The following is a 19450-nucleotide window of genomic DNA, read 5'->3' as shown; positions in this document are numbered from 1 at the left end:
AAATTTTTTTAAAGGTCATTCTAATTTCAAAAATGTTAACATCTGGAATTATGTCATCTTTAATTATCAGGAGAATATCTGAAGAATAATAAAATGTAACACTTACTTTTGCTGCACCTATCTGTTCTTTCCGAAATTTCTCAAGTGGTGCAATTAATACATCATTAGCATTTTGGATCTGAAATAAAAAATGCACATATATTAAATCCTGCATAATTTCATGCCAACAACATTGGAAAAATGTCTATCCAAGTATCAAATATACACTTTGTTTTAGTTTCCATCTATAAAAACAACTTACATGTTATATATAGTTTTTCTACTTTATAATTAAGCTATTTTCACATATTATTTCCCTTGATCCTAATAACAATGTGAAAAATATGAAAATAAGTACTTACTGTAGTGAAATTGTAGTTCGAATACTTAAATTTCTTTTTCTAAGACTTAACTAAAAAACAGCACATTAAATTTACAAATACTTATAATTACACTGGTTTAATGTAACCAGTACAAGAATCATTTTAAATCTAAACCACATAAAAGCTCTTCCATTTTGCCATTAGAATGGTAGAATTCTACAGCTGCAAAATAAAGCTCATTTTTTCCCCTATTTAATTAGAATCCTCATAATGAGGAATTGTGGTTTGCCTGAACGTTCTCATGTTTCCAACCTGACTAAAATAGTATTTGATTTCATTTCAATGAAAAGTATTTCAGCCCCAAATTTCACATTAAGATTTACTTAAACTTCAAAGTGAATAAATTTTTCAATACTGATCTGTAAAACTACTATAATGGGAGTGCAAAACATGAAGGCCAGCAACTGAATGAAAGCAGACAGAAATTTCTAAGGATATCATTATTCTGGAAGAGAATCTTGAAGTTAAAAAATAGCCTCTAGAAAGCATTAAAATAAGGAGGAGGCCCAGTTAACAAAATTTATAATTTGTTCTACCACTATGACAACTGAACATAATCTATTATACAATTAGCAAATATCAGGATAAACAGATAAAAACTCCTATTTTCAAAATATATTATCCTACTTTAAAATAGGTTAAAGGGTATAGAGGTGTTCCATGTACTATTCTCCTAACCTTTTTATAAGCTTGAAATTATATCAAAATGTATGCATTTCAATAAAAGCGTTTCACCTTCACTTATTTTCATTAACTTCTAGTCAAGTTTAATTTCTTAAAGTTCATAATCTTAAAATGCAGAGATAAAATACAAAAATAAATACTAGAGTGTTGACATCACTTTCTATGATCCTGATAATCCTCGATTTGCAGAAAAATGAGAATGACACATCTTGAAAAGAAGACCAAAATTCTATGCTGTCAAAACATAGAAAGTAGATCAATACTCAAAAAATCTTGTCACAGACAATGAGGGCCAACTGCAGATACCACTGACATCTATCACCTAATCCTCATTTTTGAGCTCAGACAGGTATACCTCTAGATATACTGTGCAGGCGCCTTACTGGGCAGAGATTATTAGAAATAGTAGTAAAATAGCTCATTTTTAATTCTCTCTCTAAGACCTCTTTGCCTCATAAAACTCCGATTACATAAACACACACACACATATCCAGGTTGTACAGATGCAATACACAGCTGACTCAGCCTTTAATGTTAAGTTTGCGTAAGGGGAAAGACAGCATCACGAGCACTTTAGTGTAATTTGGAGTAATAGCAACAACAAAGGCTACTACTTATTGAATGTTTATGCTGGAAACTGCAGTAAGTCCTTCGCAAGCATGAGCTAATGCATTTCAAGTTTGTTAACTTAAATTGGGAGATACTTCTTAACTGGTGAAAAACCCAACAATAATGAGACTGAACAAGATGATATCCAGAACATGCTTAAGAACAGTACATGGATCTAAAATTGAGAATACCTGGGTTTAAATGGGCTTCTGTTGCTTATGAGCTGTTATTTAACCATCCTGAGCATCAGCCGCATTGTCTACCTACCAGCTTAGTTCTAAGGACTTAAGAGACAACGAATGTGAAACACTCAGTGCCTCACATATACTAAATGCTTTCCAATATTTCCAGATAAACAGATTATAAATCGCATTCTGCATTTGCCCAGTTAATACATTTCTATACCTAAAACTACTGTATTGACTTTTTGGTTGAAGTTTATCTATGTGCAATTAAGAGAAGATATTTTCCCATGAAAGTCTTGAGGGACAGATGGCCTAGGTCTCCCCACATCCAGTGACCAGATAGTTTTTTCATATATACATATACAGGTACATACATATCCATATATATATATGCCAAGCACAGTGCTGGGATGGGGAAAGGGGAGGGGGAGGAATTAAGGCATAGGCTACATTTTGTAGAAAGTTAAAGTCTATGCAAGAAGAGGAAAATACAGAAATGTATCCATTCAACAATTTCAGAAAAATTGAAAGATGAAACCAAGAATAGTTACATGAAAAACTATGAAGAAATCTTTGCAAATACATTAGGATTTTGACAACAAAAAAGATGCATGAGAATTATATGAGTCCAGGCAGAATTTGGATGGTTGATGTTAATTGGATGCACGAAAGGGAAAGAATATTCTAGAAACAGGGACACCATGAACAAAGGCAAGGGGGTAGAACTAAGCATGGCATGTGGGAAGAAGGAGTGCAGTCAAGATAAAGAAAGTATTTATGAAGCATTCATTAAGAGTCAGTCATGATTGTGAACACACTGATCAAGTTAGAGGCTTTCAGTTAACACTTAAAATGGAAATAGTGTCAGGTAAGTTACTGAACCTGGGGGAGAAAAAGATAAAAATAAAATGGAAGGAGTAGAATGAATATGAAGCATGATGAACAGTGTCTGGCACATAGCAGGCTCCAAAGAGGTACTATATGTTGTTAATAACTGATAACTAATGTTATTAATACTTAACTGGAAAAAGGAAATATACAACCTTGTTACTAGTAGAAAACTAACTGAAAATAAGTAAAATAAGGAAAGAATGAATTATACCCAATATCTAGGCAATGAAGCCTGCGTATGGAATAACTGCTGGCTTCTGAAAGCAGGAAAAATGTAAAAACCTTTTCTAAGAAGCCAGTCATATATGAGATAGCCTTGAGACTGAAGAGCTGGTGACAACATAGGCCAGCTAAATGGCTGGGAGAAAAATTCAAATATGAAGTGATAAGGAACGAGATGGGATGTCAGCAGTATTGACAGATGCACAGGAGGAATTCCAGCGACAGTTTTATGGAATATGCAAAAAGATTCAATGACAAATTAGGTAGAAGGAGAAACAGGGAGGAATCAATGGAGATACTAAGGTTTTGGCCTGAGCCACTGGAACTTTGGTACCACATCAGAATTGGGGCAAATGAGGTAGAGAAATATGCTTGTTAGAGAAAGGATAAAGCCAATGACTAATTTCACTTTGGTCCAATTACATCTGATGTCATGGAAAGACTCAAAGAAATATGGCAGAAAATCTCATCTCACATTGGCAGAACTAATAAATATGAATGAATGGTTTCTATTAGGAAAGAAAGGATTGTGAAAGGGAGTAAATGGGCCGATGTCATATCCTAAGACCTTGGCAGTCACATTCACATCCAATGATTTCCATCTCTGCTAAACCCCTTCTCTGGCTGATACATACATAGGATCTCAGAATAAAGCAAAAGCCAGATGATAACAAAACAGAGTAATTAACAGCCACCCTGTGAGCCAAGTACAATTTCCTATCTCCATTTCTTCCACATTTCTTGGGTTATTTTTCCTTTGTTTTTGGATTTGCTTCATTTTTTTTCCTTATTCTCCCACTCTATTAATGTGAAACTAAAGGAATAAATAAATAAATGGTAAAGGTATTAAACAGAAAAAAATGAAGGGGGTGAAAACATCTAACAGGGTGATAGAAAACAACAGAAATGATTTGAGTGTTTCTCATGTGTCAAATACTACACTAAGGTCTTCACAATACAGATTAAAGTCAATTATTTATGGATAACAAAGTCAAACATCTAAAAATCATCTGGAATGTATTAAAACATGAATGTTAAAGTGACTCAGCTTCATTTGAAGCTCAGTGCCAAAACTGATAACACACAATGTCTTCTTAAGGCTTTTATACTGTACTTCTTAAGGCTTTTATAAAAATTAAAGGTGAAATAAATTGTTTTGAAAAAAATCACTAGCATAGCTTTGGCACATGGAAGGCTCTCAATAAATGTTAACTTCTTCAAAGAATTAATTGTATGTCTACTCTGTATTCGTAACTATCCTAAGCAGTCTTCCAGTTTCCCCCAAATGGTTTAAAATGTAGTTATTCAAAGCTAGAAACAGAAATCCACATTAATAACAGAACTTATCCAGAGGCCTAGCAGTAGTAGAAAACCATGAACCTACATTTTCTGTAAACCATTGTAACAAATGCCTGGCTCCACCTCTGAAATATGATGCCACTTTTGTGTGCAGTCAATGGTTGCTGTTCACAATATGTAAGTTTAAATTCAAGAGATCAAAATGGGAAATGTCAGCACTCAAAGGGCACTAAGTGGATTTACAAACTGATATGGCTGCTTGTGAGCCTCAGCTTGGTACATTCCCCTGGGAATGCATGACTTTCATTCCTACACAGTGGTCAATCATATGGATTAAACTCTCCAATTCTGAAGTAATCCAAGTGTGAAGTCAAGAAGGTGTTAAAATTTTGGAAGGATTAAAAGAGTTACTGTTGCTGCTGCATAAGAAAGGAAAATGTCATATAAAGGGTAGAAAAACCTTATTTAAAATGTGAATTAGAGTACAACTATGCTGATAAACCTTGCAAAGTTAAAAACTATATCAAGAGAAATGCAATTTTTGCTCACAAAGAAGTCTTTCATCTAGATTAACAAAACAAGCTTGATGAAATTCCTTCCAGAAGGGTAATACTTGGGGGAAAAATCAAGTCAGAGTTCAGGAGATTCAGGATCCCATAATATCTGTGGAATGTGCAACTTTGCATGACCTTACTAAGATGCTTTAGAAAAAATACAAAATCAGTTTTAATACTCTCCCTAGCTATTGATTAGATAAATTATTGAAGATGCCTTATTATAGTAATTAAGAAACAATTAACTTATAATTACTAGCCATTACCTAAACCTTGGCTTTAAACAATTTATTTTTATAGATATCGGTTCATATTTAAAGTAAAAAATAATTACTGATGATTTCACTTATTTTCAGTAGAAGAAAAGCAAATCTGATATTGGGTAATACTTTACAATACAGCATTTACTATGTGTTTTAACTGTGGGTAGGTTATATTAAGCCAGGAGATTAAGTTTCCTGTCACTTTCTTTTGCTATTTCAAGTGGTTCTAATAAACAGCCACCAGGGGGTGCTCATAAATCATTCAAAAGTAATGGCCAGAAATGTTTTTATGTGGTTCGAATGATTCCCCAAATATGTTTGGATTTCCCTCCCCCGCATAATAATGAAATATAATTTTTTTTTGGAAAGAAAGAAAGAAAAAGAATAAAGAAGAAGAGGAAAAAGGAAAAGAAAGAGAGAGAGAGAATAGGAGTATTGCTTTCTTGCCCAGGCTAGAATGCAGTTTAGTAATGGGTATTGAAAACCTCTTTTATACCAATAATTATATTTGATGTAAACAGGAAGGAATAAGGGAAGAAAATAACAAACGAGCAGCCAACCAATATTTCATTTAAACCTATGAAATGCTATGCGATTACTGAGGAGTGATTTACTTCCAATTATGTAGTCACTTTTGGAATAGGTGTGAGGTGGTAATGTATGTTTTATGTATTTGAAGTGGAGAGTTCTATAAATGTTTATTAAGTTTACTTGTTCTGGGTCTGAGTTCAAGTCCTGGATGTCCTTGCTAATTTTCTATCTCGTTGATCTATAAAATCGTTAGCTCTTCTTGTTACATTGATCCTTTTGCCATTATGTAATGTCCTTCTTTGCCTCTTTTGCTCTTTGTTGCTTTAAAGTCTATTTTATCAGAGGCGAGAATTGCATCTCCTGCTTTTTATTTATTTGTTTATTTTTACTCTCTGATTGGTTGATAAATCTTCCTCCTTCTCTTTGTTTTGAGTCTTTGTGTATCGTTGCATGTGAGATGGGTCTGGATGCAGCATATCTATGGGTTTTGGCTTTTTATCCGATTAGAATACATAGAACTTTAATACTGGCATTTGATGCTAGCTGGCTGTTTTGCCCATTAGTTAGTGTAAATTTTTCATTGTGTTAATGTTCTTTTCTTTTTGATATATTTTTGGAAAGGCTGATATTGGTTGTTCCTTTATATGTATAGTGCTTCTTTCAGAAGCTCTTGTAAAGCAGGCCTGGTGGTGAACTCTCTAAGTACTTGTTTGTTCGCAAAGGATTTAATTTTTCCTTCGATTATAAAGCTTAGTTTGGCTGGATAGGAAATTCTGGGTTGAAAGTTCTTTTCTTTAAGGATGTTAAATATTGGTCCCCACTCTTTTCTGGCTTGTAGGGTTTCTGCTGAGAGATCTGCCGTAAGTCTGATAGGTTTCCCTTTATGGGTAACCTGACCTTTCTCTCTGGCTGCCCTCAGTATTTTCTCCTTCATTTCAACCCTAATAAATCTGGTAATTGTGTGCCTTGGGGTTGGTCTTCTTGAAGAATATCTTTGTGGTGTTCTCTGTATTACCTGGAGTTGAATATTACCCTGCCTTGCCAGGTTGGGAAAGTTTTCCTGAATGATATCCTGAAGAGTATTTTCCAACTTGGATTCATTCTCTTCATCACATTCAGGTACACCTATCAAACGTAAATTAGGTCTTTTCACATAGTCCTATATTTCCTGGAGACTTTGCTCATTCCTTTTCATCCTTTTTTCTCCAATCTTGTCTTCTCGTTTCATTTCACTGAGCTGGTTCTCGACTTCTGATATCCTTTCTTCTACTTGATCAATTCGACTGTTTAAACTTGTGCATGCTTTGCGAAGTTCTCGTGTTGTGTTTTTCAGCTCCATCAATTCACTTATATTCCTCTCTAAATTGTCCATTCTCGTTAACATTTCGTCAAACCTTTTTTCAAGGTTCTTAGTTTCTTTGCATTGGGTTAGAACAAGTTCTTTTAATTCACAGAAGTTTCTTATCACCCACGTTTTGAAACCTGCTTCTGTTATTGGAACACACGTGTAATCTATTAAGCCTTGTTCCGTTACTGATGAGGAATTGTGATCCCCTGTAGAGGAAGAGGCATTCTGATTTTGAGTATTCTCTGCCTTTTTACGCTGATTTCTTCCCTTCATTATATATTTATCCGTCTGTTGTCATTGTAGTTACTGACTTTCTAACTAGGTCTCTGAGCAGACATCCAACTTGTTGATTCCCAGCGCCGAAATCTGAGCAGTCCACTGCGCCGGCCAAAACAGCGGTGTTAAGATGGATGGTGCTTTTCTGCCCGGGAATCTCCGGACTCTGCACCAAAAACTGGCGTGCTAAGGCACCAGCAAAACCGCCACGCCGGCCACAAGAGTCGCCCTGGCGACACGTGGGGCTCCTCTGCTGGGAATCTCCTGGTCCGTGAGCAACAAATATTCGTCTGAAAGTGTGGCGTCCTCTCGTTCTCTGCGCTTTCACTGGGAACTACGAGCCCGAGCTGCTAGTGATCAGCCATCTTGGATCTCTCTCTCAATAATGAAATATAATTTTTTATGGATCATGCATTTTCAAGTGCTATCTTATAGGAATTTTCAGTGCTTGCTTTTCACTACTGACAATTTTACCATACTTGTTCGTTTAAAAAAACGTAGCTTGGCCAGGAGCAGTGGCTCACGCCTGTAATCCCAACACTTTGGGAGGCCGAGGTGGGCGGATCACCTGAGAATGAGAGTTCAAGGCCAGCCTGGCTAACATGGTGAAACCCTGTTTCTACTAAATATACAAAAACTTAGCTGGGCATGGTGGCACGCACCTGTAATCCCAGCTACTCGGAAGGCTGAGACAGGAGAATCGCGTGAATCCTGAAAGTGAAGGCTGCAGTAAGCCAAGATGGCGCCATTGCACTCCAGCTTGGGCAACAAGAGCAAAACTCCATCTCAAAAAAAAAAAGTAGCAATGGAATAAAAGAAATCTGAAAGGTATGTCTCTTTACAATTTTACTTCTTACACTTCTTCCCTTTTCATGTTTTGATTGAAATCCAGTGGTGTTGGTGCCAGTCACAGCTCATCATTAATTAATGACTATGTGTCCCATTATCTTACAACTCACTAGTCAGAAAAATTACAGTTCCTTACCTCTCACTTTCAAAGCAATAAAACACTCAGTTCTGATGCAAAGATTTAATTATATTCTCAAGTACTATTAAAGTAATAATTCTAATATTCTAAAGCGCTATTTAAAGCAATTGTATAAGGCTATAATAGGCTATGCTATTTACAACAAAAAACATGAATGGTACAGTTCATTGCAAAAATAATTTCCTGTTGACATGTCAATATAAACAATCCATACAAAGTGGAAAGACCAAACGGTCAGTAATGATAAGTGAAATGATCATAATCAATGCAGAAGATATCTACACAGTCTTCGATGTAAAAGACTAGGTTATTTTCTCATTCACATTTGCAACTGAATCACGGCACAGCTGAAAATCACATCACAGTTCTAATTTGTGATTACAAGCAAGCATCTCTCTCTCTGCCTTGTCCCAAACTGTGTCTAGTTCCTCCTTCTTCAACAGCTTCTCAGGAAGAAGCTCTGGCAAGGGGTGGGGAACTGGTGTGCTAGTCTGAGGTTCACTCTCAGGTACCGATCAATTTAACTCTCCATAGCTACATAATTCAGACATTCTTCTAGAGAAGAAATCCACAGTCAGTAAATCCACAGCACTTCTAAACTAGATCTCAATGGCCAAAACTCACATGAGGTATAGAGAATGGGCACACGAACACATCTTGCATCGGTAAGTAGTCAGAAGTCAAAGACTAAATACATTTTACTTCATACCCTTTAATGTGAGAAAAACAATTGGAAAAAACATATTGCCATCTAAAAATAAGTGGTATGTAAGGCTACTTGGATTCCAGTCATCCACTTAATTCCTACTTGAACGTCACTTGCTACTTTAGCATTTGAATGTTTTGGGTCTACTTAATGACAGAGTTCCACTATGAATCCCACCCCACTGGACCTCATCAGTTACATCTAACTCTTACTTGAATTTAATATAACTTTCATTTTTCTCAATTTTTATCAGCAATAATACTTTTCATACGGAAATGTATTGGGAAAACAAATTTAAGTTTCTGGAGAATTGTGCCATATGAGTACCCTCTCCTTTTTCAGAAGTAGAAGCAGTACACTCTCAGGAGAGTACTCCTGTTTATTCTTAATTAATTGTTGGCCTATACTATGATAACTATGCAATCTTGATTGAGTTACTCAAATTTAGTTTCCTTTTCTGTATAATAAAGATAATAATATGCCCTTATCTCAGGGCCTGTTTATAAAAGTGAAATTTTTTACTTTACGTCTAATGATCATAAGAATTTTTTAATAAAGCATTAATTGCCTCCTATTAAACATATTCTTTTGAGTAGGCCAACTGCAGTGCTCTAGATTTCTTTTTTCAATGAATTAGGAAACTGCTATTGGAGTTGAAGTATAAGAGTGAAATCTCACTAGCACATACTTGACGTCAAAGCTTCTTAACTGTAGAAGAGTAGTTAATAAGGGTAAAATGGCAAGCAATCCTCTCTGCTTCCAGATTTTATAACTACTACCAAATATATAAGTCAAATTAAAGTTTGCTATTTTTAAATAAAACCATCTATACTTACAAGGTGGAGGAATGGAAAATCATTCAACCAAGAAAGAATTGACCATTTTCACAGAATCCAGTAGAGCAAGTGGGAGAGGAGAGTAGATTGTAAAATTTCACATAACCCATTGTAATCTAATTAATGTCATAACTCCAGGTGGTGATAACAAATGAAATTATTTGAGTACTAAGTTATTTGAACCACAAAGGTAGTGTATTTATTTTTCTTGTTGTTGTTAAACTATTTTTGCTTTATTTTCTACCCAGCAATCTCAAATGGGAGATTAAAGTAAGAATACTTTTTAAACATTTAAGCATTGTGGAAGCATTTTCAAATATCAGACATAAACATAATGTATTGCCTCCCCACTTATCTACTTATCACCATCCTGATTACTACTTTTTCATTTATAACTCTTTAATATTGGAGGCTAAAAATGGTCAGAAAACAAAGTCAAACTTCTTTTCAACTATAAATATCATCAAGACATATGAAAGGTCAGATTAGAACTGACATCTTAAAAGCTACTTAAAATAATTACTCCAAATGACCTATATGTACATTCACTTTTTAAAAAACTACTTTTTTGATTTTGACCAAAAGGCATGCATTTTTAAGAAAGCAATTCCATAGAATTTTTTAAAACACTACATTAACTCAAAGGTCACACAAGGAAGATATTTAAGTTATGTCATTCAGAACCTGTATTCTCAAAGGGAGATTTAAGAAATGTTGTACCTTAGGGTTGTTTCATTTCAACAGGTTAAATACTCACTCTGGCATTTGACTAGGTAAAAATGTTCTTCAGGGACACTGGTAAGGTTACTTCAGCCAGTCCTCTACCTTTGCACATTCTAAGGAAACAGCAGGGTCTGCTGAACTTTGTACCCTAGTGGCACCACTAGTCCACTCCAGTGACGTTCCTGTTTGTTAATACTATAGAAGATGGCCAAAAATATTCCCGTAACACAGTTGCCTCGTTTACGTCAATATCCTCATGTTCATGAAAATATACCTCCTCCCATTCTCCTACCTCAAAATTCAGAGACACTGTACATCCTGAGCAGAGCTAATTAGGGTATCAAGAATATTTCTTTTTCCATGTTCTAACCCCTAACTTAGAGTGGGGGAAAGTGGCTTTGTGTATGGGAGCGAGGGGAGGGAGCCTCAGCAAAGTGATAATTGATGTAATTCACTTTTTATCCCATCATTCCCTTCCTCCCACTTAATGCTATTTCTTCTTGCTAATTTTGCTCTATTGTTCTTAGCATTCCCAACTAAGAGGATCTTTGGATAGAAAAAATAAAATCATTCATCTGTTATAATTTTCATTTATGACTTTAAGCAAACTTCTGATAGTCTTTGCAAGTTTAAAAGCAAATAAAATTCATTAAATAAATTCCCAGAGTCATAGTTATTTTATAGCAATTGCATCTTAGTAGGTGAAAGTTAATGTAATTTAATCATAATTGTCCAGTATTTAGTTAATAGCAGATTGCTAAAAGCTTAAGAAAATCCCAACATATAATGCAATTTCTTAAATTACTTATTATAGTTGTACATTAATGGGGGAGAAGGGGAATAAAGAGGAGGACAGGAGAGAAGAGGGAAAGAAAAAAGGAATTATGCGGGATGCAGATGTACATAAACAAAGCAGAGGATGACCTAATACAGGGAGTAATTAAGAAAAATTAGGTCTGGGGCCAGTGGTGAGCTGAAGCAGGCTCACAGTGGCTCACAGAACCTTTGTTGCAATCAGCCAAGGTGGGAGGATTTACTTTATGAAAATCAGCAAGCACTACAAATCAGATTTCTCACACATACATAGCCACATGTATGCATGCATGTACATACAACATGCACCTGAGTGCCAGTGGTTAACTTTCTACCAACATATCACTGCCTGGAGCCAAATATGTAATTACGCATTGTTTAAAAATGGGCATGCGTTCTGAGAAACGTATCGTTAGGCAATTTTGTCATCGTGCAAACACTGGAGCGTGTATTTGCACAAATCTAGATGGCATAGCCTATTGCTCCTAGGCTCTAAACCTGTACAGCACCTTACCGTATCGAATACTGTAGGCAACTTTAAAAATGGGTATTTGTGTATCTAAATATATCTAAACCTTGAAAAAACTACAGTAAAAATATGGTGTCAAAGATTCTTTTTAAAGGCACACTGTATAGGCATTTACCACGAGTGGAGCTCGCATGCCTGGAAGTTGCTCTGGGTGAGTCAGTGACCGGGTGGTGAGTGAATGTGAAAGCCCAGGATATTACTGTACGTGACGTAGATTTTATAAACACTGTATGCTTTGACTACGTTACATTTATACAAAATACTTTTCTTCAATAATAAATTAACCTTAGCTTACAGTAAGTTTTTTTTACTTTAAACTTCTTAATCTTTTAACTTTTTGACTTTTGTAATAACAGCTTAAAACACATTATACAGTTGTAAGAATATTTTTTCTTTATATCCTTATTCTGTACACTTTCTTCCATTTTAAATTTTTTTAATTTATTTTTTAAGATACAAAGACACACATTAGCTGAGGCCTCCACAAGATCAGATCATCAGTATCACATCTTCTACTTCCACATCTTGCTCGAATCGAACGTCTTCAGGGGCAATAACACACATGGCACTGTCATCTCTTACAATGACAATGCCCTCTTCTGGAATACCTTCTGAAGCACATGCCTGAGACTGTTTTATGGTTAACTTCATTGTAAGTAGAAGTACACACTCTAAAATAATGATCAAAAGTATAGTAATACATAAAGCAGTAGCAAAGGTGTTCATTATCATTATCAAGTGCTATGTATCATACACAATTCTATGCACTATACTTCTATAGACTGGCATCACAGTAGATTTGTTTGCACTGGCATCACCGGAAACATGTAATGCACAGCACTATGACGTTAAGACAGCTGTGATGTCACTAGTCGATAGGAAATGTTTAGCACCAATGTAACCTTATGGGACCAATATCATCTATGTGATTCATCACTGACTGAAATGTTTTTATGAATACATGACTAAATATAAATGGCATGCACCATGAATGCTGTTGCTCTTGTTAGCAAGTAATGTTTATAGCCAACGTTTTGTGATCATTCCTTTGATGTTCACGTTCATCCCTAGAATCTCTCACAGCCTAGCACCGTAGAAAGCTACTATCTCCTGGCTGGGCATGGTGTTTCACACCTGTAATCCCAGCACTCTGGATGGCCGAGGTGGGCGGATTACCTGAGATTGGGAGTTCGACACCAGCCTGACCAACATTGTGAAACCCCATCTCCACTAACAATACAAAAATTAGCCAGGTGTGCTGGCACATATCTGTAATCCAAGCTACTTGAGAGACTGAGATACAAGAATCGTTTGAACCTGGGAGGTAGAGGTTGCAGTGAGCCGAGATCCTGCCACTGCACTCCAGCCTAGGTGACAGAGCGAAACTCCGTCTATAAAAAAAACAAAAGAGAAAGAAAAGAAAGCTACTATATCCCAGGTAGGTTTGTGAAGCTAAAACTGTCACCAGTGCTAGAGTAAAAGTTTGTGTCAGTGTTGTTAGGGAAGCTCAGAAACCCAAAAGCCTTACTTGTATAAAAATAAGTTTAAGTGTAAAGAAGTACCAATGAATTTAATCTTTTGAATATTGGGAAAAACATATTAAATTGGAAATGCTATAGGCTAACAGGTACATGTTTAAAAGAGTTGCCTTAATAACTAAATAAAAGGGATCTTGTATATTTAGCACTCTTTACCACTGTTTGTTGTTTACTATAGGTGTCTTTGTTGTTTAATATAGGTGAATAAACACATAATACATAGTAGCCACATAATGACCACAACACAATATATATGGTCAACAAGACAGCAGATACTACAGAGGTCTCATAAGATCATAATGGAGGTAAAAAACTCCTATCACCTAGTGATGTCATAGCTATTGTGACATTGTAGTAGAACGCATTGTCTTTCTGTGTTTAATATGTTTAAATACACAAATGCCTACCATAGTGTTATAACTGCCTACCGTATTCAGCATAGTAACATCCTGTATAGATCTGTAGCCTGGGAGCCATAGGTTACAGTGGAACCACGTAGCCTAGGTATTATTTTCATATTTTCTAGTTTCTAAATCTTCAAATGTAGGTATTTTCCCTGTTAAAATATTTTTTGAAAAGTGATATGCAGTGTCTATTGCATCCCCAAACACAGTTTCAGTATTGTCCAGAAGCTATAGTTACAGGTATGTTAAAAAGGCAACTTGAGTCTTGCATTGGAACTGAATCACAAAAAAAAAAAAAAAAAAAAAAAAAAAAAGGCCGGGCGCGGTGGCTCAAGCCTGTAATCCCAGCACTTTGGGAGGCCGAGGCGGGTGGATCACGAGGTCAAGAGATCGAGACCATCCTGGTCAACATGGTGAAACCCCGTCTCTACTAATACAAAAAATTAGCTGGGCACGGTGGCGCGTGCCTGTAATCCCAGCTACTCAGGAGGCTGAGGCAGGAGAATTGCCTGAACCCAGGAGGCGGAGGTTGCGGTGAGCCGAGATCGCGCCATTGCACTCCAGCCTGGGTATCAAGAGCGAAACTCCGCCTCAAAAAAAAAAAAAAAAAAAAAAAAAAAAAAAAAAAGTCTGCTTGAGTAGAATAATGATGTTTGTTCTTGCCTTATGAAACGCTCACTTGAAATAATGTAATGGTGAGGTAAGGATCAGCATGGCTACAGGAAGGTTAGGAGGAGATCATTAAAGGAGGAGCATTTCCTACACATAATTCTACCCAATTAAAGTTTGAGAAATGAGAAAAAAGGGATATTCCTTCAGAAACGTCAGCATCATAGCACTACCTTTTCCTAGTTCACTTTCCCTGGAACAACACTTACTTGGGATGTTTATGTCGCATGCTATTTCGTTATAAATAAACACAGGAAACATTGTAATTGGAACTTGTACAGTTAAGAAAAAACAGCACCAGAAGCTAATACACACACACAGTGTATCTTCACTATAAACTATCCCCTTAGTGTCTGTTTGGATGTGAGCATTTTAAGGAGCTCTGAGTACGGTTAAGGGGAAGGGAAAATAATCTTTTTAAATAAATAATTCCTTGATTGAATAAGCCAGCAAATTGAATTACAGTGTTGTTAAAAATAAAGCCAGAAAAATTAATTAAAAGAGAAAACTTCAGAGCTTTAACACAGAATACGAAGTCCACGAATACTCAAATGTTATCTATGTCCTACAATTTAACAAACAAGAGATATGATTTATTTTGCAAAGATTTTCTTTTAAACTTTCCCAGGCATTTGAGCACAGGCTCTTCGTCATAGCTAAGAATTATTTCCCAAATAAGTTCCATATGTTATAACTCTCGGCCCTGGTCTTTTCCAAATCCAGATCTGGTCATAAACTATGGGCCAGTTTTCCACACTGTACAGCTGTCAAAAGCCTTTCTTACCCAAGGAAGTAAAGAGCCTCTTTCAGCCCTTTATGTGAGGTCTTACATCATGTGAAGAATGAGTGATATGTCAATACTAGAGAAATTCTCTTTAAAACACATGACAAGCAACATTAAAAAAATACACTTTTCCTTATCTGTGAAAAGTATGTTCCAACAGAAAATACAATCATTTAATAAACCATTAACATCTGACCTCTTTTCGTCTTACCCGTAGGCCATGGCTTGAATTACTTTCAGTTCATATAACTGACTATGATGTTAAGATTCTTCTCTAGAAAATGTAGCTTGGAAACTACTTTTCTTCCAGACAGCTTGAGACATTTGAGACATTCAGACTCTCCTGCATTTATCACAATGTGTACAACCAGATAATAAGGCAAAGCAGCAACGCTATGCACGTGCCACTTAAATCATCCTATGTAATTATGAAAACTGCTCACTTCTCTTTCTTTTTCCTCCTGAAAAATTAAGAGATACTTACTATATTTGATGGGAAAGAAAAGTAACACTTTGGGAAGCCAAGGTGGGTGGATCACTTGAGGACAGGAATTCAAGACCAGCCTGGCCAATGTGGTAAAATCCTGTCTCTACTAAAAATAAAAAAAAAATCAGTCAGGTGTGGTGGCATGCACCTGTAATCCCAGCTACTCAGGAGGCTGAGGCAGGAAAATCACTTGAACCCAGGAGGTGGAGGTTGCAGTGAGCCAAGATCGTGCCACTGCACTCCAGCCTGGGTGACAGAGTAAGACTCTGTCTCAGGAAAAAAAAAAAAGAAAGAAAGAAAGAAAGAAAAGAAAAGTTAGCTCCTCGGATGCCCAGTTCACATGAGCAGAAAGACTGCTGCTGGTTATAAAATTCTCCTTCTTATTTCCATGTTAACTGGGTCCCCAAACACAGAATCCTAACAACAAAACATACTACCAGTAATCACATCCTGTTTCATTCAAGTTATTACTCATTCAGGAATATTTTAATTAATCTAAATTACTAATCTCAAAATGTTGGAGGGAAAAATGCATCTTCTTGGATAATTCAGGAATACAGTAAAACTGAAATGCATGTTACAACCATCAAAATTAAAATACTTTGCATACTAACATAAAGACACAAAGCTAATGACATCAGTGTACCTTACCCCAAAGCTTCCCAATCCCTGCTTCAGATGTCATGGTGAGAGTACCTAGGTGTATCTTAACAGCCTTTGACTCAGAGACCTTTCAATAATTCTTTTTCAGAGTAAAAGGAGCAAAGACGGACTCAACCAACTTAATATTATATTTCAAGATAAGAAAACACTCTATACTCCATCCATAGGTCAACTAATACATTTTGCTGCTTCAAATATCAGGTGAAGTGAAAACTTAATAATGCTTCCTACAACCCAGATATTTCTGCCAAGGTCCTTATCCATAAACTGTCCCACTCCAACCAACACCTCAAAAACACACCCTCAAAGCAGGTCCCAGCCTTCTCCACTTCATTGATTTGTCTCCTCTCAGTGAATGGCACTATATTTAGCCAACTGCCCAGTCATCCCAGACCAAGGCCTCTCCTTCATCTTCAGTGCCCAATCCAGGGTCTCCCCACCTCCTTAGCCTTCCTTCAATCATCCAGGTTAAAGCAATTACACATCTCTCAGCACTCCCTTTCACAACCCACCTATATTTAACTTTCCACACAGCTGCCAGAATGTTCTTTTTAAAAGGACAGTATTTCACTCCCCAGCATTTATTGTCTCTCCACAACCTTCAACAGAAAATGACTTCCTTTAGCCCAGTATCTAGGGGCCCTTAAAGAAAGGGCATCTCCTTACCTCCTAACAACGCAAACTACCACCTCCATGTGAGAAAGCCTTGACTTCTACCATGTGCATGGCAGACACCCCTGACAGCCATACTTAAGCATACCTTGAGAATAAGCCTGTATGGCAGATGCCCCGAATGTGTGTACAGAGTTCCGAACTAAGGAATTCAGAGTCGTCAACCAGAGATTCATTCCTTATCTATGAGGAACATCTGAACCCTTGGCCTGTCCAGTGGAACACAGGCCATTCAGGGGATGGAGGCCCTTTGCTTTGGGTTAAATAAAAATTTTCAGGTAGAGGTTGTTAGTGAGAGGGTGCTAAGTGAAAATACTATGAAACCTGCATGCTTTTTACAAATGGTTTGGTGGTTCTTTTTGTCCAGCCCACTGTCACTGGACCGCTCTGTATATAAGCGTCCCAGTAACAAAACCCTATGTTTTGTGTGCTGGCTCTGGGTCTCTTCTTCAGCCTCTTAAATCTGGTGTCATCCTATTGAAGTTAACAGGGGTCTGGCATGACACCATGTAACATGACTTATAAATCCTAGCTCCCCCTGACCTCTTCAATCCTCTCGTCTTCCTCTGTTTCACTTGCTCCCTATCTGAACACCTGTTACTCATTCTTTAAACCTCAGCTCAGGTTTTACCTCCTTTATGAACCTTTTCTAATATTCCTAGGTTAAGCCTCGAGGCCCCTCTTCGAAATCCCATAGGATGCTGCTCATACACCTATCACAGCAGATGCCAGTACTCAGCAGACTACAGTGTGCAGTCTATCTTCCCGTGCAGATTATGAGTATTTTTGAGAAAATGCTATGTCTCCAGTTTTAATCTTTGTATCCCCCAAATACAAGAGCAGTATCTGAGACATATAGTCATTAGCCAACAAATATTTCTTGATAAAAGCTTATTGGCTGGAAGTGAGGGTGGGGGGTATGGTAGGAGGTGGAGAAAGAATTTGGAAGACAAGAAGGTAGAGAGTGGAAAATGCCAAAATCAAACTTAAATGATAAACATGAACAATGTCAGACTTTACATTCCTGCAAACTAAACATCATTTTCCTATTCATATATCAGTTTCAGTCTCAAACAATAATCTATCCATGCATACACTAGTGTGAGGTGTTCTAATGAACCACTGAGGAAGAAAAATCGGAAACGCATGGATTCAGTATGAAGATACCCTTTGTCTCTTTTGCAGAAAGAGATTTTAATAGATAAAAAAAGTGGACTACCTTCTACTTAAGCATGCCAAGTTACAAAACTTTTACTACATACAAAAACTAAAGGTTAAGAATCTCATTAAATTTTTACTTCTACTTCTAAAAGGTGAATGGATGAGATTGACGTCTGGAACTTTGTTTCTTTGTCAATTCTAGTTACCATTTTGGAAATGAATCTTGAAGAAGCACTGGGGATCGACTAGGGTGAATAGGCATGCTAAATGCTATCTGGCAAAATAACCTATCCCTAGCCATTTGTTAGAAATAAATAAGCAATGGCCTGCTGTCTTATCACTGGATGAGGACTTGCTACCCTCTGCCAAAAATTCAATTAGGCTGATAAACAATCTTGGAAGAATGAAGGGTCAAAAACACAGCTTCCTGTCATCTTTGAGCTTACTAACCAGGGAACATACTATCTACATTACTAAGGTGCAAAATTACATTACTGAATTACAATTAGGACAACTGGGCAAAAAGGTGAAAACAAGGGCAAGCCTACGTAAACCTGTGAAGTGGATAAAATGTGTTTTTAGAAGTTTCTAGCTCTTCAGCTACCCCTAAGTAAGTTTTGTTTAGCCTTTATTCGAGTGTGTTTATTTTAGCTCTAAGTAGGCTTTGTCTGGCCTCTTTATTCTAGTGTAGTTACCATCACCACCTCCTCTCACTAAGGACTATGCTGCCAGTAAACCTAAGTTTTAGTTTTAAATTTTTTTATTTTGGTAGGTTATTGGAAAATAGATGGTATTTGGTTACATGAGTGAGTTCTTTAGTGGTGACTGGTGAGATTTTGGTGCACTCATTACCCAAGCAGTATACACTGTACCCAATTTGTAGTCTTAACCCTCAACGCCTTCCCACTCTTCCTCTCGAGTCCCCCAAATCCACTGTGTCATTCTTATGCCTTTGCATCCTTATAACTTACCTCCTACTTATTAGTGAGAATATACGATGTTTGGTTTTCCATTCTTGAGTTACTTCACTTAAAATAAGTTTTCAATCTCATCCAGATTGCTGCAAAGGCCATTCATTTCTTTTTATGGCTGAGTAGTATTCCATTGTATATACATACCACAGTTTCTTTATTCAGTCATTGATTGATGGACATTTGGGTTGGTTCCATGTTTTTGCAATTGTTAACTGTGCT

General features: G+C 36.7%; 1 protein-coding gene across 1 annotated transcript in view; it reads right to left on the bottom strand.

The window, feature by feature from the left end:
* ARHGAP42 (Rho GTPase activating protein 42) overlaps nt 1-19450 on the bottom strand; it is a 306538-nt gene that overhangs the window by 137875 nt on the left and 149213 nt on the right. Inside the window, exon 4 of the mRNA XM_012454896.2 lies at nt 107-178. Coding sequence (XP_012310319.2) covers nt 107-178 — 72 coding nt within the window. The remainder of the gene's footprint in view (nt 1-106; nt 179-19450) is intronic.

The sequence above is a fragment of the Aotus nancymaae genome, unplaced genomic scaffold (genome assembly GCF_030222135.1).
Source record: "Aotus nancymaae isolate 86718 unplaced genomic scaffold, 86718_ANA_hifiasm-v0.15.2.pri h1tg000012l, whole genome shotgun sequence".
NCBI lineage: Eukaryota > Metazoa > Chordata > Mammalia > Primates > Aotidae > Aotus > Aotus nancymaae.
The sequence above is the reverse complement of the archived record's forward strand: the minus strand, read 5'-3'. Positions and strand labels throughout refer to the sequence as shown.